Source organism: Amblyomma maculatum, chromosome 3, assembly GCF_055883805.1.
Source record: "Amblyomma maculatum isolate TAMU_Amacu chromosome 3, ASM5588380v1, whole genome shotgun sequence".
Classification (NCBI taxonomy): domain Eukaryota; kingdom Metazoa; phylum Arthropoda; class Arachnida; order Ixodida; family Ixodidae; genus Amblyomma; species Amblyomma maculatum.
In genome coordinates this window covers 68,894,278-68,921,746 of record NC_139346.1, presented here as the reverse complement: position 1 = coordinate 68,921,746, position 27,469 = coordinate 68,894,278, and the positions used below count along the sequence as shown (strand labels likewise).

At 45.1% G+C, this 27,469-nt stretch overlaps 1 protein-coding gene across 1 annotated transcript in view; it reads right to left on the bottom strand.

Annotated features, from left to right (window-relative positions):
• The window catches only part of LOC146194924 (glutathione S-transferase 1-1-like), a 30,886-nt gene extending 9,162 nt beyond the window's left edge, over positions 1–21,724 (bottom strand). Inside the window, exons 1-3 of the mRNA XM_084597587.1 lie at positions 21,545–21,724; positions 12,872–12,930; positions 4,513–4,654 (exon numbers count right to left, since the gene is read on the bottom strand). Coding sequence (XP_084453713.1) covers positions 4,513–4,654; positions 12,872–12,930; positions 21,545–21,685 — 342 coding nt within the window. The 5' untranslated portion in view covers positions 21,686–21,724. The remainder of the gene's footprint in view (positions 1–4,512; positions 4,655–12,871; positions 12,931–21,544) is intronic.
• Positions 21,725–27,469: the final 5,745 nt, after the last annotated feature.

Sequence of the window (27,469 nt, the reverse complement as noted above, 5' to 3'; positions counted from 1 at the left end):
TTTTTTCATTGGCCATTCCATAGGCGGGCCCAGTAGTGAAGCAGGCATCAAACATTGGAGCCTACTCAGAGTCTGTACTAGTTTCTAGCATTGAAGAAAAGTTGGCTTTAGCCTTCTATATTTCGGGTTGGGGGGGGGGGGGGAGGGGTCGAATGAGGTTTAAGTGCCTTTCGTTTCTTCTGAAGCTTTTTTATGCAAAAACTGATAGCAATGCATTCGCCTGCCATATCCTACACTAGCAATACACATGAAATTCTTTTCTAAAGACGTAGCGAACACATACGGGCTGTCCAATGTTGAATGGCGGATTTTTTTTTATGGCTGTCGAACATATTTTGCATAGTCCGAATTTATGAGGAACGCCGTGGTTGACGCTTAAAATAACCGTAATATCATCATTGGGGAGTTGCAATGCATGAAGTTTTTTTGCAATACTGCAAAACAACAAACATTATTTGCAGCAGCAATTCAATGAAGTAGTACAGTGTACCAAGCATTGCGCGTACAGAAAATGTCCTGCATGTATTTATAGGCCTGGGTATTTTTAGACAAATAAAAGTTGTAAGACACATATGTGCGCTCGTTCCTGTTTATCCTGCTATGGTAGAAGCAATATAGCAATCCTCACAACAAGTGGTAAACACGATAAGGCTCTCTATAAAATATTGTCACGCACTTTCCGCGGTCCTGTATTGAAGGTCCTCTATTGCTCTGTCGGTAGCGGCAAATGGGTGACAGTTTCAATCTTTACCTCATATATACTGCTTTGATAACGCGTCATGAAGGTTAAAGAAAAAACGGCATTATTCAGCTTTACGGATGAGTGAAAACAAAATCGACGTGGTCCAAAATAATAAACGGAACACTTTTTCGATGTATCTCACATAACCCATTGAAAAATGAGAAAAAAATCTAGCACTAATAAATCAAAATTATACAGCGCGATGATCGCCGTCACAGCAGCAACAATCATGCGAACTCGAGCTAGACGAGCAGTTGAATGGTAGAAGCAGTTGCTACCACGTTTACTTTGCGTCATACACTTTGCAAGTTGTGCTCTGGATACGCACCTTAATAACTGAAGCCTTGGCATAGTAGGCTATATTAGATTCATCGATGAATTGAATGCTTCAGTCTAGCGCCTTTATGTGCCGCAACGTATTCTATCTGAATGCCTGAACGTGTACCTGATGTAGAACATATGTTTACAGTTTGTATGCATGAAACTCTGAAAGCTGAGATGAACTGACGCAACAAGAATATCAGGAGCAACACCCCTGCAGATTTTTTACTCGAAAAGCCGATGCGCAGTACATCTACAGAAGAATGTAACATACTATGAATAATATATTTCGTCGGGCTTGGCATCGAGTATGAATTTGCAATATTTCAAAGCAGGCTAAATAAATACGGTGAGCCCTCCACGGATCTCCTTTCATTTGTACATACCATAATCTTCTTCTTTCTTTTCTACATACCATAGTCATCGTCCCGCGGCGTCGGCTTCGGTACGCACCTGGGTTCACCATCAGACACTGACACGGCGTAATTGCCTTGCCGTCACTACTTTGCTGTCTCGACCTGGCCTTCTTTCAGAAGTGGTCTAGGTGAAAATTGATCCCCTTGCTGCCTTGTGCCCTGCCTCTCGCTGGAGCCACGTTCCAGTCGCCGTTTGGCAACATCCACCAGCGTTATGTTGACCGAGAGCAGTCCTGACCCGGCCGGGCCTTCTACCTCGGCTACTCCGCCGCTTTCCAGTGTGCCCACTGTGCCCACACGACAACGCGACCCGCCTCTGTTGGCTGGTCGTCGCAACGAAGACGTGGATGACTGGCTTGACACTTATGAACTCTGAAGTGCCTACAACCGGTGGGATGACGCTTTAAAATTCCTCAACGTTTCATTCTACCTGATTGAGGTCGCTAGGAATTGGTTTATCAACCGCGAGCCCCACGCCACTAACTGGCTCACCTTCAAACTGCAGTTCCACCAATACTTCGCCGACCCGGCAGTTCGGACTGAGATCGCGAAGAATAAGCTCGCTTCCCGCCTTCAAGGTCCCGATGAGTCGTATATATATGCGTCTTACATAGAGGCCATACTTGCACTTTGCCGGCGTATTAGTCCCACCATGCCGGAACCTGAACGCGTACACTATGTCATGAAAGGAATCAATTATATAGCTTATAACACCCTACTTGCTCAGAATCCATCAAGTGTTGATTCCATTACTAGACCTGCCAACGCCTCGAACAGCTGCAGTCCTCCCGATTGCAGCCCGGCTTCTCTACTGGCCCGCCCTCTACCGACCTCGATCTACGAGCCCTAATCCGAGCGATAATCCGCGAGGAGCTCTAATCCCTCAGCCCTTTCTGCTGGCACGGGTGCGATCACTCTTCTCCTTCTAATGACGCCAGCCTCCGCATCATTATTAAAGAAGAGTCGCACCTGACCCTCCTGCACCTCGCCCAGCGCCGACATATGCTCACGTTGCTGCATTCCCTCCTCCTTTTTTCACCACAACGACATGCACCGCCCTACAACCACATTTTACAATTCAGGAGTGCCGTTGATCAAAAGTGCGCCTACAGCGCTACAACCACACGACAGCAGATTACCTCAAGGTCACAAAACAAAATCAGAAGATATATAATTTTCTGCTTTTCTTTATCATCCTTATTTATTGTGCGTACAAGTGACACAACAGTATATCGGCATTATCGGCGACAACGAATAATAAATCAGCCGGCCACTCTACCCTCTATATGTCACATGCCGCTCCTCAATCTAGCTGCCCTCAAACGTGGCGGAAACGCGTGCGGCGGTCGATAGATGGCAACCATTTTGCATAAAGTCTGAAGACAAGTTTGAGATGCATAGACTGTTCATATAACCTGTCAATGGACAGAAACCTACTGATGTCATAGACATTTGCACGTGGACAATCTATAGGAATAATTATACTTAAAGTAAATGGCACAAATCTACAGATTGCATAATAATGTTCTAAAGTCTATTGGCATAAACGCCATTAGTCTATAAACTGTCTACGAAGAATTGCCTACTAGTAGTCAAAGAACGCATGTGTTTATCATCATCACCATCATCACACTCAGCCGGACTATACCCACTGCATTCGAAGACCTCTCCCATATTCCTCCAGCTAACCCAGTCCTGTGCTAGCTGCATTCAATTGACATCTGCAAACTTTTTAAACTCATCCGCCCACCTAACTCTCTGCCGCCACCTGCTACGCCTTTTTCTCTTGGAATCCAGTTTGTTACTCTAAGCGACCATCTGTTATCCCCTCTTCGCACTACATGTCTTCCACATCCCCATTTCTTCACCTTGATTTCTTGATGTTTGAATTTAGTAACTTGAGTTATTTGTCTGACCTACTCTGCACGCTTCCTATCTCTTAACGTTACCCCAATCATTTTTCGTTCCATAGCCCTCTGCGTTATCCTCAACATAAGTAGATTCCTTTTCGGAGCCTCCACGTTTCAGCACATGCATAGATGAGTACAGATAAGATGCAACCATTATATGCCTTCTTCTTGCGCGATAACAATAAGCTGCTAGTCCTTATCTGCGATTACTTGCCAAACGCGCTCCATCCCAATCTTATTCTCCTTGATAATTCCCGTTCACTGTCCGAATCTGCGCTTACTACCTGTTCTAAGTAGACATATTCGCCTACTACTTTCAGTGCTTCGCTACCTAACATAAACTGCTATTCCTTCTTCCCGAGGCTGTTGAAGTTTGCCTTAGTCTTCGGCATATTAATTTTCAAGCCTACCTTTCTACTTTTCCTTTCTAGGTCATCAATCATTCTGCGCAGATAATCCCCAGAGCTACTTAGCAACGCAATCTCAACAGCGAATCGCACAATATTGAGGTATTCTTCGTCTACACGTATCCCTAACTGCTTCCATTCCAAGGGCCTGAATACTTCCTCTAAACAAGCTGTGAAATGTACTAGAAAGAGCGTGTCTCCTACCTAACGCCTTTCTTTATATCATTTTTATTACGCTATGTAGACGTGTCGTAGCTGTGCAGCCACAACGTATGTCATCCAGTACTTTAACATACGGCTCGTCTACACCCTGATTTCGCAATTCCTGCATTACCGCCGAGGTTTCTACTGAATAAAATGCTCCTTCGTAATCAATTACTGCTTTTTATAAGGACTGGCTTTTTTCCGAGCATTTTTCTATCACGTGGTGATAGTATGGATACGATCGAAAGCAGAGTACCCTTTTTGAAAACCTTCTTGGTCTTCTGTTTGATTGAAGTCTCAGGTTGTCCTCATTCTGTTAGCGATTACCTTAGTATGTTCGTTATACGTACCACATAGTAAGCTGATTTGTCAGCAATTTTTTAACTTAGCGTACCTTCTCTCGAGAAAATGCATTTGCACACTGGACATACACCCAACTCGTAACAAGAAAAACAAACAAATAATGGTATAAAAATATAGTAGTCACACTATAGGTAACAAAAGCTGCTCACTAGGAAGGTGACGAGGTGAGGTTGAATGCTGCAGGAAGCTGAGCCCAGCACCTGGTCGATACGAGCGCGATCCTCGATGCTAGATGGATAGAGGTTGGATGTCGGTGCGTATTTCCGAAGTAGGTAGTAGGCAATGGCATTGCTGCATTGCGAGAGCGCACAAATATTATGAAAGCTGTAGTTACAGTGTATAGGTAGAAGTATTGCGACTGCTGTGGGAATTTCTGAAACTATGCTGCTTTGTTGAGAACTTGCACAAAATTGAATTACGTACGCTAGCCGAGAGAACAAAGATGACCTTTAAGGTTATATCTCTCGTTAATAGTAGCTAGCGATGTAGTCACAAAATTAGCATTCGCTACGGTGGCTCAGTGGTTAGGACACTCGAATAATTAACCACAGCACCCGGGTTCAAACCGGACCATAGCGGTCATGATGGAGGCGACACGCGATAGGTTCTATGGGCTGCGATTACAGTGCAAGATAAATATGCTAGGTGCTATATGCTAAATATGCTAAATATGCGAAATTATTCCGAAGCCCTCTATTACGCTACCTCGTTCCCTTTTCAACTCCTTCTTTTCCCTTAAGGTACGGCTCCTGTGTGCATCGACGTGTGAAAGATACTACGCCTTTCATTTCTTATAAATCACAGCAAACCAAAAGAATAAGTCACCCATCTTATCATTTCAGGGGAGTGGATATATTGATTCTCAGGAGTTTTGTTTGATGCATAGTTTCAGGTATCATGTAAGTGTCGAAAATGATTAATCTGGGATCGGGCATGTCCGTGTATACGCATATATTATTTTCCTACACCATTTGGATAAATTTTGAGTTTTTTTCACATAGCCTATTTACATATTTTATAAAATAGGATATCTGCACACAACCTTTCTCTCCAGGCTAATTTCTTTTTCTATATAATTTCAAAACTAACCCCATCGATTCTTTATAAAAGTCTTAATTACTCACTGTTAACGCGAAACAAACTTCAGAATGAAACATTTTCTGCATATTGGATTCTTATAACACATTCATCAAAGTGATAATATTTTATACCTGCCTCAAAAATGATTTCAGGGACGCAGTAGATGGGTTTTCTGCTGCAGCTTTTACTACTCGGTGCCAGCGCAGCAAAGGCCTTTGGAATAACATTTTCCTATGAGCCTTAACCTCTGACCATAACCATCACTATGTGCATAGCATTATTCTGCAGCATTCCACGGTGGCCTCAAAGTGATTGGCTACCACAAAAAGCTCTTCTCTAGGTGCCCGGTGTCAAAGGCAGTAAGTGGCCTGTTGAGTATGTTACTGACTTGTGGTTGTGTTTGTAATGTATCAGTCGCGCATGCGCTCTGGCCGTTATCATGCAGCCGCTTGTAAGCTATAAATACCAGCATGCAATCTCGAATAAACGCTCTTCTTCTTCTTGCTTCCACGCTGCTTGTTCGTTGTTGGACGCTGGAACATGGTGTCAGAAGTAGGATCGCGTTCACGTATGCAGTAATGCGCTGATCGAAGCGGTGGTGTCACTGTGCACTGCACGATGGATTTAGTGAAGCCACCGCAGCCGCTGGTGCTGTCCGGTAGCACCGCGGAGAGCTGGAGCCTCTTCAAGCAGCGGTTCGAGCTGTTCCTGCAGGCCACTGAGTCGGCGAAAGAACCACGGACGGAAGGAGCCAAAACCGCACTGCTGCTCACCCTAGCCGGGGAAGACGCCCTAGAGGTATTCAACAACTTTTTGTTTTCAGAGAACGAAAGCAAGGAAGATTATCAAACTGTTACAAAGAAGTTCGAGGAATACTGCAAAGAGCAGCAAAACGAAGTGTACGAACGCTATGTCTTTCGTTCAAGAACTGCAAGCTGAGGGCAAACCCTTCCACCGCTTTTCACGGGACTTGAAGAGACTTGCACGAAACTGCAATTTTGGAACCTTGTGTGACTCCATGGTCAGGGACCAGGTTGTCGTTGGCACAAATAATCCGAAATTGCGCGAAAAGATGCTGAAAGTTAAGGACCTTACTTTAGTGAGGGCGGAGGAAATTTGCAAGTCTGAAGCGGTATGCGCCGAACAAAACAATACATGGGCTCAAGCGGAGAAGCAAGTAGCACGAATTGAAACGCGCCAGCAAGGCACCTTTTCAGCCTGTGAACAGTGTGCAGAATGTTCAGAGCAGGACGAGGCTCAACGAGAACAGGAAGTTGCAACTCGTATAAAAACACACCGGCAGTTCAAATGCTCCAAGTGCAACCCTGTCCACGAACGCGGCAGATGCCCAGCGTTCGGCAAAACATGCTTCCGGTGCCGTGGCGCTAACCATTTTTCGGCCTGTTGCGAAAACGTGTCTCAAGTAAGCGAAGTACGCGGCGAGCAGGAAGGTTTTGAAATACTCGACGTCTACTTAGGCAGCAGAGCTGGTTGGGTCATTCACGCGAGAGTGGCTTCCCAAGTAGTGTCTCTGAAAGTAGACACAGGCTCGCAAGCGAATTTATTGCCTTACTCAGTTTTTCAAAGGCTCAAAGCGAAGTCTGGTTTACGAGCAAGCCCCTACGTCCTCCGCTCATACACCGGTGACGTTATAAAGCGCATCGGCGTGGCTACGCTCCAAGTGGTTGTGAACGACCAAAGTGGGTACTTCGACTTCTTCATTGTAAAAAAAGGGCAACCAGGCCGTATTGGGACTGTCTGCAGGTGAAGCGTTAGGTCTGTTGTCGCATTCTGTGAACACTGTGCACATGAACAGCACTGACAAAGTTGTTAAGGAATTTCCCGAGTTGTTTCAGGGCATCAGCTGCCTAGCACGCCCTTACCACATGGTTCTGCGCGAGGATGCAACACTGGTAGTCCAGCCGGTGCGACGGGTGCCCTTGGCGATGCTCGAGCCCCTGCGAGAAGTTGGATCAGATGGAGCGGGCTGGAATCGTGGCCAAAGTCACCGAACCCACTGATTGGGTGAGTCCGTTTGTTGCAGCAAGAAAAAAGGTTGGGAAACTGCGCATAGGTACTGTCCCCAGACGAATTAACGAGTGCCTAAAGCGAGAACATTATCAAATGCCTAAGCGAGATGACATTGAGGCTGAGCTTGCCGGGGCCTCCTTTTCTCTCGCATCGACGGCATTCGGGGTTCCACCAAATCCCCTTAGATGAAGCTACATCAAAGGTATGCACAGTCGGAACACCCTTCGGACGCTACCGTTTCTTGCGACTTCCCTTCGGCATTGCTTCGGCGCCTGAGGTTTTCCAGAGAACTATGAATGAAATATTCGACCAGGGTCCAGGGGTCCGAATCTTTGTCGATGACATATTGATATGGGGGAGCACAAGGGAAGAGCACGATACTCGCCTCCGCACCGCATTGCAACTAGCCAAAAAGGCCGGCATGACACTCAATGCGGCGAAATGCAAATTCGGTGTCACGGAAATTAACTTTTTGGGTGACATCATAAACAAAGACGGAATAAGACCTAACCCCGCACTGATCGTACCATTAAGTGAAATGCCTCAGCCAAAGGACAAAGCCGGCGTTCACAGAATGCTCGGGGTACTGAACTACTTAGGAAAGTATATACCGCATCTAGCGGAAAGGACGACGCTTCTACGGAGCCTCATTAAAAACGACGCCCTTTTTGAATGGTCTGCAAACCACTGTGAGGAATGGCAAGCTGTCTGTGACGCACTGGGTGGTCCTCCTTTGCTAGCCATTTTCGATCCTGCTAAAGAGACCAAGGTCGTTGCTGATGGTTCGAAAAATGGGATTGGTGCTGCCCTTCTTCAGAACTACGGTGGTAGTTGGCGGCCGGTCGCCTATGCATCACGCACAATGACGGAGGCAGGACAAAGATACGCGCAAATCGAGAAAGAAGCAATGCCCATTACTTTCGGCTGTGAAAAATTTTTTCATTTCGTTTACGGCCGCAAGTTCGCATCGAAACAGACCACAGACCGTTGATAGCAATTGCTTCGAAAGCTATTGGTGACATGCCACCAAGACTGCGACGATTTTTCCTGCGCTTGCTAAGATATGATTACGTTCTTCACTTTGTTCCAGGCAAACAGCTGTTCCTGGCTGATATGCTTTCAAGATCGTCGCCAGCCGTTCCAAGCGAACGTGATGACTTCACTGAAGACGTCGACGTTCATGCAGTGAGCGTGATTTTAGAGCTGGTGAGCAAGAAAATGTTTGATCGACTGGCAGAAGCGTCAGCCTCTGACCCAGACTTGCAAACAGTGTTGCGGCAACTAAGGAATGGAGAAGAAATTGAAGGCTCGATGAAACCTTTTGGTCCTGAGTTATCAGAAGTTAAGGGTATTATTATGAAGGGGACAAAGGTCGTCATTCCGAAGAATATGAGAGCTGAAATACTGGGTCGTATTCATGAAGGTCACTTAGGCATAAATAAGTGCAAAGCGAGAGCCCGTCGCTTGGTATCTGGCCGAGACTGAATACGGACATGGAAACATTGGTGAAGACCTGTTCTGTTTGTCAGAAATATGCTTACAAACAAGAAACCGAACCAGTGCTGCTTAGGCCGATCCCAGGCCATGCCTGGTACAGGGTGGGTGTTGACAACTTTATGTACGGCGGAAACTCCTACCTGTGCGTGTTCGATGCGTTTTCAAACTTCCCTGAAGTCGAAAAGCTTACTGACACAACGACATGCACTGTCATTGCTAAGCTTAGCTCAATTTTTGCACGGTATGGGATTCCGTTGGAAATCTGCACCGACAACGGTCCTCAGTTTTCATAACATGAATTTGCTTTGTTCGCCTCTAGATACAACTTCAAGCATGTCACGTCCAGTTCGTGATTCCCACGGTCCAATGGCCTCGCCGGGAGGGAAGTCTAAATTGTGAAAAGAATAATGAAGAAGACTGGCAAACTCAACGAGGACTTCTGGTTGGGCCTTCTCGCTTATCGCTCTGCTCTACCAGCCGAAGGCCGGTCCCCTGGAGAGTTTCTTCAAGGCAGAAAGTTATGCACTCGGCTACCAGACTTCGTGTCATGCTCTAGTCAACAGAAATGCCGGCGCCAACCACGCCAGCAAAGGCCCTCAAAAGGGAAAAATATGCCTGAACTAAAAAAAGATGTAGCTGTAAGAGTACGAGGGAATGCATGGGACTGCATGGCTTGAGTCATGGGCCTGGTAGCACCAAGGTCCTATCGCGTCCTTGCAGAGGACAACAAAGTGCTTCGACGCAACCGACATCTTACAGCCACACGTGAGCCATTCCGAAGCGACTTAACGGAAGATGACTCTGGCAGCGAAGACATTTCCCAGGAAAGCGTGGAAGCGTCGCAGTCTAGAATACAGCCCATTCAATTTGTGCCAAGGCGATCCACCCGACAAGAGAGACAGCCCAGTCGTTTTCACTACGACCAGAATTTCCAACAAGTGTCGCGTATTGTGCTCTCAGACTTTTAAAGATTACACCGAGGAAGATGTAATGTATCAGTCGCGCATGCGCTCTAGCCGTTATCATGCAGCCGCTTGTAGGCTATAAATACCAGCATGCAATCTGGAATAAACGCTCTTCTTCTTCTTGCTTCCACGCTGCTTGTTCTTTGTTGGACGCTGGAACAGTGTTATTAGCTGTTGCCTCCAGTATATGTTCTATACTTCGCGCGGACTGCTGCTACCACTGTGCCTATCCATTCGCGTGGCAAACGGATGGAATGACGATGATGAGATTACCCGGACATCGAATGAACAAGATTAAGTCAATGGCAGCTGTGTAACGCGCAACTCTGCTCTTCTTATCTATAGTTCTATCATGTTAATAGAAGGCTTGTGCACAACTCAGAGACATTGTGAGCGCAAACTTCCATCAAATTTTTCGTTACACCGTAGATATACAGCGAAGAAAAAAAGGTAAGATTTAAGTTTTTATATAGATTCTGCACCTATTGGACTAAGCTGAAAAATTGTTCACTGCCCTGATATTTGAACGACATGAAACACGTCGGTTTCAATAGAAAGAAGTGAATTCCGGAGCTTTTAAAAATAAAACATACTGCAGTGGCAGAAAGCTGCATTGGGAAATGTATGTAAATGGCCCAATACTCACTTCATATTTTTGTTCTGCGGTTTATTATTGGACATAAACATCTTGTTCGGTAGATTTCACACGCTCAGCAAAAATCGCAATTTCATGCATGTTGTGCCATTGGCGATGAACTTTCCGCTTATTTGTAGGTACAGGGTATATGAACTGCAGTTCGTGAAAACCCAAAGACGTCATTTATACACAACACATGGGCAAAATATCGTAATTCTGTAAATATTTGCCCACATTGCTTAATCACTAGCATTTGTTTTTCGAACTATGAACGACCAGTGCTTACCTACGTCAGATAGTGCGAATTTGCTGAGGCTGCAAAATACATACATTACCATGGAATGCCGTAAATAGCCAAAAAATACTGCTTAAATTCGCTGAGGCGCCTAGTCCTCAAGCCATAAAGGGTCATAAAATGGTATTCCTTCTTAATAAGTGGCAGTCAAAACAAAGCATTGAAAAGCAGAAAATGCTCAAAAGATATATTGTTGCGGCTTCAATGATTCAGCAATGTACAGATATGGGTGACTTAGTGGACTACCTTAAGAAAAAAACACTCCATCTGATACACGGGGGAATAGAAAGAGAATGAACATAGAGAATCGAAGTCTCTACAAAGGGTCCTGATATGCTACTACGATGGAGACTCATCGGTAGCGCAGCAGTAGATGACACAAGACCTTTTTCGTGAAAGCAGACCAGCCAGCGTTCATTAAGTTGATCAGTGGATATCGTGGTTGAGTCACAAGTTTTACTATTAGGCCGAAACAGTTTGCCAGGCGATAAAGGGCCAGCCATCGTTGTAATGTGACGGTGTTTCAAGGAAGCAACACCGTTCGGCGGACGGTTTTTTGGCTTACCTCGGCTAGGTCAAAAGTCGAACGAAAGCCATAATGGCCACGAAACAGTAATCTGCATAGCTGCGCTTATTTGTCACTTATTTTTGATATCAAGAAGTGAAATGAAAAAAAAAAACACATTTTGCAGGTTATTCGAGACGGCGGCAGTCCCCTTCCGATGACACTGAGTATATGCTTCTCGAGTATAGAGGCAGGCATAGGATCCCCCTTGCTCTGGCTCTGAAAGGACAGTGAGAACTTTTGGCGGTCGAGTGTATATAGCGAAGTAAAAATCTTTAGTAAATCCGAAGAGCCTTCGTGTGTAAATTACAATTCACTGAACAGGAAATAACTATTACTTGCTTATGTAACAGTGTCTGCATTTAATGAAAGGGGATCGGTGAGGCTGGGCGGCATTGCTCGGTCTACAATTTCGAGCCCCTGGGGATCTTTAACGTGCGCTGACATCTCACAGCACATGGACGCCACGTAGTCTCGCCTCCTTCGAAACGCAGCCGCCGTGGTCGGGTTCGAACAGGGGAATTTCGGCACAGTAGTCGGGCGTCTTGCCACTGCACCACCCTGGCGGGGCATGTGCACTTTAGAGGTACACGCAGTGTCGAAAAAACTGCACAATATTTTCTGCTGTCAGACCTCTATTTACTTGCGGTGTTTGACACTAAATCTCAGCTGACAATTGAATATTGTTGTGAAATGATGATTTTGAATAGCTAGAGCGGAAAAGTTCTGCAGAACTACAGGCTACAGTAAAGAACTACATAAAATTCCTCCCTGACTGCAACACAGTACGACAGGACTGTAGAATATATTCACTTATTTTAACCCGGTTTAGCCTTTTTCGACTCGGTGTAAGCTACAGTTTAGCCAAGAAGCAGGCGTCGTGCCCACAGCTTGCCAAGAATAATTTTGCACTCACTTGGCAAATGCTGAGCAGTTGCCTATTCATGGAAAAATAAATCCAGTGATAAAAACCGAGACATCGAGGAAAGAACAGGCCGCTGTTTTGCCTGTCTCCTATGACGTTCGCTTCCTTCGCGATGGTCTTAAGGTGCACGATAAATTCTTGCAAACCAATTTCGCCTTCCTATTCATGCGTATTACATCAATAGATTTCTTTTTACCGAATACTCGCGGTGTTCAAAGAAACAAGTAAATTTTATAAGATATCGAAATGAATGTTGGAAGGCCCTGCTGCTGCTAAGAACCGAAGATCGCCGCAACTGCAGGTTAATGTGAACAGTCTTGTGAGCGCTTACAGCTCGAACATTAATTAGCCAGAAAAATTTGGAACTAGTTTAGCACATGAGTGCCTCCAGCATTATGACACAACCTACACTTGGCGCGCTTTGGTCCCACCAAGAAAGGGCATGCAATATTGGTTTGCTCCAATCACTTATTAGGTTGCAAATGAAAAAAAATATGGATGACGTGACTGCACCTCTCGTAAACTACGAAGCCATCGTCGTCAATCGTGGGAACCATGTGGAAGGGATTGATCTGGAATGAAGAAAGTGAAGTAAAAGCAGTTAGTAGGCATACTAACAGGTTATTCAGATCAATCAACTAACAACTAGCTCATGTGTTAACTCCTATGCAGTTAGCAGGAGTGCGCTTAATGGCTTTATGCACGAATCACCCTGAACTTTTATAACTTCAGCCTGTCCTTATAGCTTCGCAGTCTGTCACAAAACCACCCTCACGTTACGTTTTCGTCCGCCTCCGTCCTTCCGCTCCGCCAAATTTCTAGTCTCTATTCTCAGGGGCCACATTCCGGCCTCTCCCTCCTTTCCCTAGTAGAGCTGAAGTAATTGACCTCGGTCCTGCTCGCCACTTGCTCACCGTGCCAGGCGTGAAATAATTGTCCTCAAGTAACTGAATCTTAGAAGGGATGCTATGTATCCAGAAGTATAACGTAGACCTATATCCCGAAACCTGGCTTACAACAAAATTAACTCAGAGTCTGCGGTGACTTGTGGAGAAAATGCGCCTGCAGAGTGGATATCTCTGCAGTGGAATTTAATCGTTTATGAGTGTTTGTGGTAAGGGGGAAGGGATTTAGCAATGATGTTTTTTTATTTAGTCTGCCTTGGAAATTGTTTGGGTGTTTCTTATGTTTAGTCTAAGGGTGGTGGTCTTCGTAATACACAAAACTGCTCCATTGCCAGTGAGCACACAGAGTAAGGTAGGCTGAAATATGCGCACGCATCCAGTGAAACCGTTAAGATGCATACTTTCTTTTCAGTGGTTGTGGTGGTAGTGGTTACTTATTTTATATACAAAGGGAAAGAAAAGATGCTTGCCAGCCCCAGTATCTGCTATCTGATATCTGAAGCACCTGAACTGGGGCGGCGGAAATAAAGGGATAGCGAGGAAAAGGTAGAGGAAATCAGAGGTGAGTGATAGGGAGAAAGAAAAGGGTAGGTAAAAATAAAAGATATATATACACTATTGTACAGTATACAGCAGTTTTCTTGAGGCGATTGCTAGGTTTCTGTAACAGTTGTTTTATTCTGTTGACAGTGTGTTTACGTATTGGTCAGATTCAGCGATAAAAAATACAACCAGCATGTCGCATTGAGTTCAATGCAGACATTGCTCCAAATCTTCAGGCGTTGAGGAATACAAAAAAATATTGATTGCTTGGTAATATCGAACTCCTCGTATAGTTGGTTTTATATCACATTTGCAATGCCCGCCGGGGTGGTGCAGTGGTAAGACGGCCGACTACTGTGCCGGAGTTCCCGGGCTCGAATCCGACCACGGCGGCTGCGTTTCGATGCAGGCGAAACGAAGTGGCGTCCGTGTGCTGTGCGATGTCAGCGCACGTTAAGATCCCCAAGTGGTCGAAATTGCTCAGTAGCCCTTCACTACGGCTCTTCTTTCTCTCCTTCAACTTTCACTCCCACCTTCCTCCCTTCCCCAACGGCGCGGTTGCGGTGTCACAAGAAAACAAGTGAGACAGTTACCGCGCCTTTCCCTTCCTATAAATAAATCAGTTTAATCAGTTCAGGTGTCCACAGAGCAAGTGTGACAGATACGGCGCCTTTCCCCTGCTTTGAACCAATTATTATTATTATTTTCAGAAAGAGCACACGAGTGAGGTAACCGGATTGATATTACAGAGAGTGCGACCACTTTGCAGCGTTGGGCCTTTAGGGTAATGTGATATAAATCTAGAGAAAAATGAATATAAAATCAATGGAATAAGCGCTTCATTGGTCTTTGCTTCAGCCAGCCTTCGATGTCGTGGTCCCCAATTCTTTATTTCCTTCACCCATTTGAGGAGCTATCGGTCCCAGAATTCTTATCGAGCATGTTTTGCAATTGAAAGCATGCAAGAATTGGTATAACACTTTTTGGTTTAGTTACTCAGAACAGGATGTGTTTATATATAGCATATCGACGTCACTATTGCAGTTGTAGTCTTTGGAAAAGCCGTAATATTCGTTTCTGGAAAAATAATGCTAATGCCTATTCCTTCTTAAAGGGCATTACGATACAGTCGCCCAGCCTATTAATAACCAGAGATAAATATACCCGTATGCCGCTGATAGCTGAAGTGGAGCTGTAGCGAGAAAAATCACTATTTCGTAGGGCACTACATCGTGTTATTAGGTGCCGGGCAGTAATGTAGGTATTATTCCTTAATTTGGCGCGAGGTTCTTTATAGACCGTTATCGCGGTGAGGAGGAAAATAGCCTCGAACCGGAGCGTGCAGCCTCAGTCCTCCTCTCTGGAATGCACGGACGCGGGGTAGCAGCGGAGGAGGCATGGCATACTGAGCAGAAAGCACGCGCGCTGCCCAGTATTTTGCACACAAATCGTCTTAAATAGCTGAACAGTGACTACGCTCGTCGACTGATATGAGCGGTGCGCTATTTTTATTGTTCTTTATATTATGTATGCTTTTAGATGCCTTTCGTTTTCCTCCCTGTTTGTTTCATTTCCGCCAGCAGCAGCTCAGCGGCTAACAACATGGGCCGCGGCTACCAAAATCTTTTTCTTTACTGTGCCTTTACTGTGCCATTCGCCCCGCCGGGATGGTGCAGTGGTAAGACGCCCAACTACTGGCACGGGCAGAGGCAAAATATTTTGTTTTTTTTTGGGGAAGCCTCACCATATTATATGTCCGGAATACCCGGTTTCGAACCCGACCTCGGCGGCCGCGTTTCGATGGATACGAAACGAAGAGGCGTCCGTGTGCTGTGCGATGTCAGCGCACGTTAAAGATTCCCAGCTGGTCGACATTACTCCGTAGCCCTCCACTACGGCTCCCTTTTCTCTCTTTCCACTTTCACTCCCACCCTCATCCCTTCCCTTACGGCGCGGTTCAGGTGTCCACAGAGCAAGTGTGACAGATACTGCGCCTTTCCCCTCCTGTGAACCAACCAACCAACTGTGCCATTCGAATTAACAAGTGATGAACAGCCGAAAATAAATAAATGATTAACCGAAGAGAAAAAATGAACAGCGGCAGTATGAACGTTTGTCGCTGTAGGTTCCAACTATTTCAGTCGGGCGATAACGATCAACCTCTGAATTTCAAGCACCAACCGATAGTCTCGCCCATACCGAAGAACATGCACCCCGTACACGACGAAGGGAGGAGGAAAAGCAGAGCTAAGCACCTCGCTAACAAACTGGACAAACTCCCGCCGGGATCGGTCGCCTACACCGATGCAGCGATCGGGAAAGAAGGTGACGTAACCTCGGTCGCCCTATTAGACACTGGGATCACCATAGGAATAGAAAGAAACCGAGATCTACCGCCGGTAGAGGCGGAGGAGATTGCAATAGCCATTGCACGACCAGGCGTGAAACACGTCATCAGGGATAGCAAAGCGGCGGTTAGAAATTTTAGCAAGGGTAGAGTCAGCAATCGTGCTGCAAAACTTCTGAACGAGTCGTCTCTCGCCGAAAACGTGACCGTAATGTGGACCCCAGCACACGCCGGTCTCGCCGGTAACGAGGCTGCCCACATGCTCGCCCGCTCCTCGCTACCTCGGGGTGCTGCGGACGCCTCCACAACATCTAAAACCAAAGAATGTATTGGTACCTTTAGGGATGTAACCGACAACCTGAAGAAAGACCGGAGGATATATCCGCCACCGGTTAGATCCCCGAGTAAGAAGGAATCGTACGACTGGAGAAGACTCCAAGCTCGAAATTTCTTTTCGCCCCTGTGGAGGAGTTGGACGGGTGCCAGAGGGCGGAAGAGGGACGGTGCAGAAACCGAAATTTGTAAATTTTGCGGCCATGTGGCAACATTACATCATATAATATGGAGTTGCGTTCGTGCCCCAGGGCGCAACGTGATTAAAACTAGCGATGAATGGGAGACCACGCTAAGAAGCTCCGATGAAAAAACGCAGCGATTCGCCGTCCTCCTGGCGGCCGAGGCTGAAGACCTCTTCTCCTAGACGAGGCCGGGTGTCCTCTGGCCGCGGTGCGACAGACTGCCTCCCCGGACGCCTGCGGACCCGTAGGTGGCTGCTGCACCATATTCGGCAGAAATAAATGTTCTTCCTCCTCCTCCTCCAACCGATAGTGTTTCGCCTTGACACCCTTTCGTGTCAGCCCTGAACACTGCCTTTGTAAATAAGGTACAGGAAAAACTTAACAAGCGGATGATTTTCTTTGTGGTAAAAATTAACGAGATGCCGTAAAGCGAAAACAAACTATTTCACCGCATTGCCTTGCGATTTGTTTACAACGGGGCCTACTATAATGATTATCAGCTTATTATTCAGTGAAACTACATTACAAATTTTTTTTAAACACACATTTCGCAAGCTTTTGCTACCGATAATAACTGTGAATATCGTCATGGGAACGTCAGCCATTCTTTAAAGTAAGCAAAGTTTGCGACCCCAAATGAGCTATAAAATAATTTTCATAAAAGCAACTTTCGTTGAGGTCATTATGGGACATTATTCAATAAGGTCATTTAGATCAACTGTCGATTTTCTGTTTCTGCAGGCCGGACATCAGCATGACGGCAGCATCAGACGAACGCCACTAGCGGCCAGTCACAGTTCACAGTTCGACAATAGTCTCCGCCACTTTCCACTCACATTGGTAAACCGGTGGCTGAAACATCGAGACAATGCTGAAACCACATCGCCAGATAGCCAATGCTACGACACTTGAGCGATTTGCCACCCAAAAACAGTGGCTTGGGGTATAGTAAATGGATCCGATATGGAAAACAGATCCTTATGAACAGAAACCCAGAAGGGGTGCGAGAATGCGAGATTTTCATGCAGTAGCCGCCGTACACCCACCGGTAAAATTGGGTACAAACGTCCCCCGGTCTGGCGCCCGGCTCTTTCAGGGGTGTGCGTTTGGGAGAGGCTCTGCTAACCCTGCTGTTGTGCTCCCTCGGGGGCACAAATGTGGCGCGATTAGCATTGCTCATAAAATATCTTGAAATGGCTAAATTGGCTCCATTCGCTTGCTTTCATTGCTCAAAATGTTAGTCTACATTAGCCATTCGACGGTAAAACGTAGGTAGAAAACTGCCTTGAATTGCTTGCTTTACCGCCCTCGACGCAAGTGAGGCAGCACCTCCCCTTTGTGCCCCATGACAGTTGCACACTTTATACCTTATTCAGGCTTGTAGTCCTCAGCCCGATAAGGCCCGATTGTCAAGTCAGCTAGGGATTGAATGCCCTTCCAGATGCTATCGTGAACGACACCGACCCATCATCATTGAGATCATCAATAGAAAATTTAATGTGCTGATTGTACCACTCCCTCATGTAATACCCCTTTAATGGGGCCTTTGAGGTATTCGTAAATAAATAAATAAATCCCGGCCATTTTTGACCTAATGCCTTGGCTGATACTGAGTCTTATTTTCTGTCATGTATTTAAAAACGCATAAAACTTAATTCGAAACTTCGAATTGCCGATGCGCACTACTTCTCTCCTGTTTCGCGGACGCGACCGCACATACCGGCATGGCGGTTGTTCTCGCTTTAGCCGTTAGATGGCGACACATACACAAAATGGTACCCATGATAAAACGGTCTATAAAGCTCGGAGTCATTGTGCACACACGAGAAATTTGGCCAGTATCCCTTAGTGTCGCGAACTCGCACCTCACTCATTGCTAAAACCTCATTTAATTATTACTGCAATAGCCAACCGAGCTCCCGCATCCCTTTTCACTCGTGGACACCTTGATTATTGCAGAGCTTGGCATAACTTGCACTTATGTGGCTCTTGGCATTTAATTGGTAGTATTCAGTACCTATAGGACCTGCAGTTGCCAGGTTTTTTCTCTGCTATTCGCGGACGTAGGCCCACATGGGGCGCGTATTGTTCTATGGTTCGGTGATATTCCCCGCGCTGTCCGGAAAGTCTGCATTGTCATTTTTTCAACGGCACACACCGAGTGCATGGTACACAGAAACTGGCGGGACACATGCTTGACCTTTATCTCGTCTCGTCCAATTATCAGCTAGTTACACGTGCAATCTTTGCCCCGCTGCCGAAGGGTCTGACAAACAGAGATGGGGGCAAGAATAGAAATAATATCAAGAGGCTTCCGAACAATGACCACACGTACTTTCGAGGAAATGCCACCACATCGACCTACAGCTTCGCACTTACACAAATACGCACACTTGCGCTGTTGTTTTTCACGAGAAAAACAGAAGGAGGCAGAGGAAAATGCCGCGTACCTGCGGCTTGAGAAGTCCACGCCCCCCCACCCCCCTTGAGGCGTACCCAGCATGAGAGTGGGATAATAAAACTTGATTTTTTTTTTGCATAGTGTGAAGAAAACTGTATAGGACGTATATCAGACATTGCAATCGGGATAAATCACCAACTCAAAACAAAAATAGTTTTTACCATCTCTAGAGCCCTGTGCATTTGTAAGCACGATGCAATTTGCAGAACAGCTAAATGGAGGTTTAGAACATTGAAGCGAGCCTCTAAATTATTGAAAATAACAGTTGCGATGTGACAGCAACAAGACGGGTGGAGTGCATTGTCTTGATATAAATTTATTACAGCGCCTATATTCCTGAATAAAGGACGCCAATGAGGCAGACGCGATTCCTGCTGTATTATTCACCGCTTATTTATTGATAGTATTGAGAGAAATGGACAGCAGTACTTGATAAAATTTTTAAAGGGGTCTACTTAAGCGTTTTCCAATGTTCCGATGATATTTTCTTGGTGAGCAACGAATATCAAAGCATGACGATAACCTGAATAGGGAAAGAAGAAAGCCAGGTATAAATTAATTTAAAAAATCTAACCTGACGCTGAAGCAAACGGAGAAGAAATGCAGTTTACTATGGTGAGGACGCATCTGGAGTAGAAGGGAATGTTTCTATTTAAGAAAGTCTAGAGATCAGATTAGGCCAGGAGTATGCAACAACAAGGAGAATAAGCATGAGTCAGAGGTTGCGCCCGGGATGCTAGGATATGTGATGGCAGTTTGCAATTAACCATCTAACAGAATTATATAGGGATGTACCTTCAGAGTGCTCACCTACAGATTGAAGCTTAGCAACTTACAGGAAGGACCGAGAATAAAATGAGAACAGCGAACGGAACTATGCACAGAAGAAAGAATAGGATAACGTTGAAAGACGGAAAAGTGTAAAGTATGTCTGTGAACGAATTATAGACATAACAGCCAAAGTGAAGAAGAAATACGCATGAGCATGGCTTTGAACGAAGGCTAGATAACTGATGTTTAGGACAACTCAATAGACTTCACGCATAGCAGGGAGCAGCAGATTCAGGAATGCGGCTAATGTTAGGAGGCAATTTTGTGAACTGTGTGACTTTAACTATCACAAAAAATAGTTAATCAGAGCGATATGGTAAGCACGTTTACCAGCATTGGATTTATTGATCTGATGATTAGCATTTTTATTATGACACAATCCCAATTCATTACACGATTGTGACAAATTGTACCGAAAACCTAGGAACACTCAGCTCTTTAGGTCTGGTTTGGCTTTCGGAAAATATACACCTGTTGTGATCTGCCTTTTATTCTTAAATAATCGTTTTTTAGACATTCAGATGTTCGCTCTTTGTCTTGTAGGCCTACTGGGTTTCGCGGCAAAATTTTAGTGGCGGCACTGTATACAGCAGACATTGCGATCCACGTCAAAGTTTATGTCGATAGTAATGAAGCAAAAATATTTCTCCGTTACCATGCTCTTTAATAAAGGAGTAATTATTCATTGACACCCATCCAAGCGCAGTCAGGTTGATACCAATGAGTAATTACTCCCTTGATACAAATCTACTCCGCCTTGTGGGATTCCCCTAAATATTTGACCAACACCATTCCTACTTAGAGTTGTAGATCAATTTGCTCTCGCCCTACTACGTGTTCTGCTGGCCGTCCTGGTCAGCTCTTTTGGTAGAGCGACTGCCCCGGTAAGACGGTTCTCCCGGGTTTGCTCCCCGGACCAGAACGAATTTTTCTTTCACTACGAAGTTTCTGAGGAAGCTGTATGGCATTATTTTGTAGCTGTATGGTTGCGCTTGGTGGATGTCAATGAGTAATTACCCTCTTATTACAAATCTACTTCCCCTTGAGGGATTCCACTAAATATTTGACCGTGCTCTATGCGTAGGCACATTTTACCCACATTGCATTGATGGCCCCCAGTGGGAATGGATGAGCTAGCTACATCAACCAGCCTAGCTAGACATGCATGAGCAGTAAAAAAAGCCGACATAGCAATTATTTTAATACACTATCTTCCCTATGAGCTACCGTGGAAATAATGAAAAGGAAATAATGTCACTTCCACCACCTAATCCAAGCCAAAAAAACTTAGTTATGGGGACTGATAATCATTCGAATAACTAGTGTAATATTTTACACGGCGGACCTATCCAAGTTATGGTTCCAGTTTAGCGAATCCTAAACCCTGGTAAATTATCTGGCTTACAAAAAAAAAAAGAAAAAAAAAACTTCTCTCTCTCTCCAGTCCCCTGTGCAAATAGCCCTTCTGCAATAGCTTGTTAAAGGTATGCTGATTGTTTGTACAGACAGCCATGAGAGCAAAAAAATAGCAGCCACAGCTAAAAGAAGGTAAAGTGCACGCTTTGAATGCGTTGTACTTGCCTTGATGAATTTCACAGAGAGGTGTTCTTTGTTCGCGTAATCCATGTTTTTCAGAGTAAGCTCCACACCGATTTCTTGGGCTAGAGATCGAACAAAGCCACACGGCGGGCTGCCATATAAATTGTAAAGGACGATGGGCATGGCGACAAACAGTGGAACGCAGCTTTCTTCTCCTATGTAGGCGGTGGCGGAATAGCGCCAGGGATGAAAAACGCGATGTATATATTTGGCGCGCGGTGGAGAGGGTGAGGTGTGATTACGCGGTCGCTGGATCACTTCTGTTGTAAGTCGCCACTAGGAGATAGGCCCACCATACTCAAATGCGATTAGTTGCTGCAAGTATATGGAAGAGAAGCCACCTACCTAGAAAGGGGAAAGACTCTGAACGGTGGTCAAGTAAAGGCAAAAAGAATTTTAAGCTCCTTGCACTCGGCCTAGTTCTTGCGCTGAAATCAACTGGGAAAAAGATGTTTGAACTTGCTGGACTTTATATTTTTGCTGCTGAATAAGTAGCTAAATGTATCACACGTCAAGAAAAGGTTAGAAGGAGCTCTTTTAGTCATAAGAAAAATCAGTGTGTTGGAAACACTACCGTGCGGAGAAAGTGTCCTTCTGTTTTGAAAGTAAAACACGTGAGAAATGTGGGATTGATTTTTCACCTAAATGAAGGCTGGGGCGGAATGGGATGGCATGATTGTAAAAAAGCAGTAGTCTGCTTCCTCCGTATGTATGCAGTTTCGGAATGTAAGCCGTGGTTGAGTGTGAACACCTCTCTGCATTCTTCGCAGGTTGGGTTATCATGTTTCATTAGTAAAACATTGTGGGTAGGATTCGTGGGTCCAATAAAACGACAGCATACTATCACTTTCATGAAATGTTCGTAATGTGTACATGTGCTCGATTTCCATTCTCATTTCATGGGCTTTACGACACTTAATTTATTATTTACCTGGTTATTCCTCATACACTGTTACGTGTTCTCCTGTCTACGCTGTAATAACGTCACGCATTATTTTTGTGCCATGTTTATTTTCTCTCTTTCTTTTTTCTACGAGCTTGAGCAGCGCACGGGTTCGCTGTCTCATTTCCGTCAATGCTATGTGACGCGGAATCCAACCGAATGCTATGTTATGTTGTCTAGTTAAGATCCTTGTTATAATGTGTATATTGCCGCGTGCCTAGCGCCGCGCGACAGCCGTGTTTGGTGCCGACGGCGACGAAGCGGTTGTTGGCACGAGCGGAGCGCTGGTGCTGGACTCTGTGATCGAAACTATAAGCCGACCTTATTCTCGGGTCCTCGGCTACGTGTACCTTCACGGCTCCCTGTGACTTGAGTGGTGACAATATATATTACCAAGCAGTGGTATGACTGCATTTCTGTAATTTAGAGTTGTGAGTACGCTGACAAACCTCTGCAGATAAGTGTTCTATACCATAAAAGAAGCGTAACACCAGGACGACGGACAAAAGGGGAGAGAACACACACCTCAAGACGGGCGTTAACTTGCGACTGACGAAGAAAGCCAAAAACAACCATGTCGAACGGAGCCTGAGTAAAAGTAGCTAATAAAATAAATTAAAAAACAGATGCGTAAAAAAAGGAAAATAAGGAATGTTTTGAACCCAATAAGGCCAGCTCTTGTTTAGGCAAGGAAATTGATGGTGTACTAGCACAGTTATCTTGCCAAGCAGCAATTTGTGCAGCTTCCACAATCTCGCGAGTTAGCTTATCTCGGTTCTTGGCAACGACTGAGCACTAATCTGTGCAGCCTCCACAATCTCACGAGTTAGCTTATTTCTACTCTTGGCAACGACTGAGCACTTATCCAAGTGCTCAGTCGTTGCAGCTCTTGCCTGCAACAATACATAATCAGCCTAAAAGCCACTTCTAACATTAGGCAGCCTTGCTCAAGTGGCTATATATGAATGTGATATAAAACAGTTGCGATCTTCGGGATGAATGTTTAGCTTTTTGATAAAAGTGTGCACTTGATGCACAAATGGTATTGTGCGATTATATTAACTTATACCTAAATTGCATGATCATTTGCAGGCAATGGGTCCTGCTTGTTAAAGGAAGTAAAAAAGAGTACTAGAAAATATACAGTACACCAAGTAAAGCACATTTGGTCACGCTTTCGCATGGCGGCTACAGCTGCGTCTTAGATTCAAAATGAAAATTATTTCAGTCAAAAATAGTTTATAAATTAAATAACAAGCTGCTGCAATTATCCATATAAAAGTAGCCATATGCATTCCTTATGTGTTTTTCATTCAGATTTGCACGAGAAGGAATAGTCGTGTCAAAGTTAACGGCCGGTGAGTGGGTTTCTTTCCGTGGCACACTTGTGGTCGCGAATGGCGTCCAAGGCGGAAGTCGAGTGATGATACCCACCATTGCAGTTTTGCACTGAACAGCAACTGCAAGTACAAATACAGAATCCAACATCAGCGTCGCTTTCTCTACTCAGCCTGAAAATGCTACAAGAACTTTTTGCGTGTAAGGACATAACGCAAATAAATTCGCTGTGGCATGGACTTTATTTGGTGCAGATTCCTGAAAAAGAAATTAATTTCACTAATGCACCGTAGCCAAACTTCCCTTGACTTAATAACGACAAAGTGAAGCTGCGAGTAGCGCAATGTAATGACAATAACATCATACTAGCAGCCGGGTTTTCAGTTTCAAGGGGATGATTTGAATGCAAGCGGACTGGCTCTGGGACAAGCCTTGCTCTTACTGTTCCTGGCTTTTACGCATACTCCGCCTATTTTGTAAATAATAACCCTCCCCCCATCCCCCCCCCCCCACCGTCCGTAACAACTTGGTGGAGGTGTGGGGAATGTGCCAAGTCCAGTCTTCGCGCATTCAGTTCATCCTTTTCTTTCACATGGGATACACCGCGCGGCGCAGCGCAATTGACGAAACAATATTTCATATGCACAGTAGAAAAACTTACTAGCCTAACTCAGGTTGAAGGATTGCTGCAGAGCAACATCAAACTAAGCAAGATAGATTGAGATTGTTCTCTTGGTGCATAACAAGGTTGTTTCTGCACGGAAAGAGAAACATTGCAAATGAATGGCGCTAAACCCTTCCACATTCAAAGTACTCTCAACAAAAGGAACTCTAGTGATATCAATTTTATGATATTTTTGTACTAGAGGTCTCCAACCAATTTGGCATCTCTTCGAAGCCTAGAAAGGTGGACAGAAATCGAAGGCCTCGATTTGTCAAGTGAAGCTAGTTCCGCCTGTACTGGGACACTAAATCTGACACGATACCGAACAAGTTCTTCTGTATTTCTGCACTAGCCTTGCAGAATGGTTTTATAGCATTAAAGGCCCCGGTCTCCAAAACTCCAGTGTCGGCGTGAGCAAAAGCTCATTGCCACGGGTCCGCAAGTGGTAGTAGGAGATAGGCTGGCAATCACCTACGGGTCGGCTGTCCGACCTAATGACACCGCATGATATGAGAAAGAGGAAAGCAGCCAATCTATGTAGCTGATTTTAAGTGTGGGAGTGGGATTGCAATGAAGCTTCCAAGACCCTTTGTTCCGGAGTCAGCCGTGCGGCAGATACATTTGCATGTCTGTGTAAAAGCAGGGTTTCAACGTCAACTCAACAGCCCAGGCCACTAAGTCACCCGCTGGCCTCTCAATACTTACTGGCTATAGCTGTAGGCAGGAAATGCACACATAATCTTCATGAACATGCATTAGCTGCCTGAACATTTTTCTTTTAGAAATAACTGCTAGCATGCCACCATCTTGTGTTCAGCACGCATTGTGATCATGGCTTGGAAATTGAAAGACCCAAATACAGGTGATCCAACATCCACGCAGTACCTCTACATTATCAGCATATCTCGAAGCATATCTGCCTATCTACTACGTAAAAACAGTGCAAACCACAAGCGCACATTACTAGTGAGAAGCAACTTCATCGCACCTGCAGCCGGCACAACAAAGCAGGCAATTCGCGGGACTGAACTGCAAACAAAACCGCATACGTTATATACCTGGCAAACACAAACAGATCATGAATTCTGTCGAGAGCTTGCGGTTCTGAACGTGCTGTCTACACCAACTACTAGCACGATTCAACCTTTAACAAACATAAGGTTAGCACAAGGTAACTTAGGACTGTGTGCTAATGGGTTTCTGCGAAATGATACAGCCACAAATTAAGGAATTTACGGATTTGGTGAGCGCATGTACGATAACGAGGGTCCACAAGGGAAGCCCGCAGACCGCAGGCATTAACGCTGTCATAAAACTTAATAATGAAAGGCTTAGTGCACACCCCTCCCCCAGTTTCTCGCCAATGTTCGACGATGTTTTGCTGATTTTTATTTTTTAACAAAGGAAATGAACGCATTTCTCTTGTAGCTTCTATAGTGGCGGAAATGAGTCCCTAATTTAATAAAGCGCAAAAAGCTGCTCTGTGACTTCAACAACTAGGGCGCTCGACTGTAAGAGATGGAGAACGTCTTTTCAGTGAACGCCGCTAACGTTTACTGTTTCGGGGTTTTGTCTACTGGCCGCTAGTGGAACATAACTTGAAGAAAAAAGAAGAAGCAGTAGTTCCTATATTATTATATTGGCTATAGTACCTGACCTGTGTATAATTCACTCTGCAAAACAGTAAACCAAATCGTTTTTTTTTTTAATTTGGCTCCGCTGAACAAGTAGAGCCATCGAAGTTCTTGAGCAGCGTTGTAATCGCGTCTGATGCATAGCTTTTTACTTAGACGTTTGACATGATCCTGGTTTAATTTCAAAATGCTTGCACAGGATTTGTGTTGGGTGGTTGCCGCTAGCAGAAGAATTGTATCCGACTATAGGTCGCAGGATATTAACTCGCTCATGGTGGCCTCGTTATGATGGAGCTGAAATTCATAAACTCCCGTGTATTGTGCGACGCTAGGATAGGGTAAAAGACAAGAGGTTGTCTAAATTGATCCAAAACTTTCCAATCGAGCGTCCCTGACAGAGAGCAGCTCACCGAAAGCCCGCGCGCGCAGCCGAAAGCCAACTTCAGTGGAATGAATGAGGCGTACTCCTCTTGGTGTGAGCACTTCGCCGTTTTCGACACCGTTCGTGTTCTTGTTTTGAGCGAAGTCCGCTAGCAGTCTCGCTTCCGATGTCTTTTGTGGGTTGCAGAAGTTGAAACTATAAATAAATATGCAATGTCTAATACCTCGACACATTAGGCAAAATAAGTTTGAATCTCTGGTAATGTAAACAAACAGGTCCATAAGGTACACCTACCGTAGCTAAGCCTTGCGACAGTGATCTGTGCGACAAACAAGACGAAAATCAAGTATAGCCATCAAACATATACCACACACCGCCAGGCTTGCGTTTGTAGCTGCTACCGCGTCAAGACAGTCCGCAGCATGTCCTAGAAATAAAAAAGGAAGATCAAAACGAGTGCTAAAAATAATAAAAGAAACGTCACTTGTCGATGTATTGGCGGACGTGCATTCAGTATATGTCTCTAGAACGTGGCTTTATTTTGTACTCCGCCTGGCTTCAAGGCACAATAATTTTTCTGTTGCACAACATATTTGTCGCTGCGGGGTGAGTCCTGCAGCATACCCCGCCTGAGTGTCAATTTACTTGCTCTGGCGTTCAGAAACGCTTGCACATCGCAAAACGTCTTATTCAACCTGTTACTCGTGCAACGCGCTGACTATAAACACTGTCGAAGTTATATGAGCCGGCCGAAAGACTCTCCGAGGATTTGTGCAAGTGGCAATGCTTGACCCACTCCATCCTCTTCGATGTGATTTAGATATCTCTCATGTGACAGCTGACATCGGAAGTGGGTGTATGCACATGTCAATTCCATATCCGGTCACAGATTATCGGAATGGCCTAATTCTGACCGGGACAAACTTGCTTGTCTATTGTAAGTCAT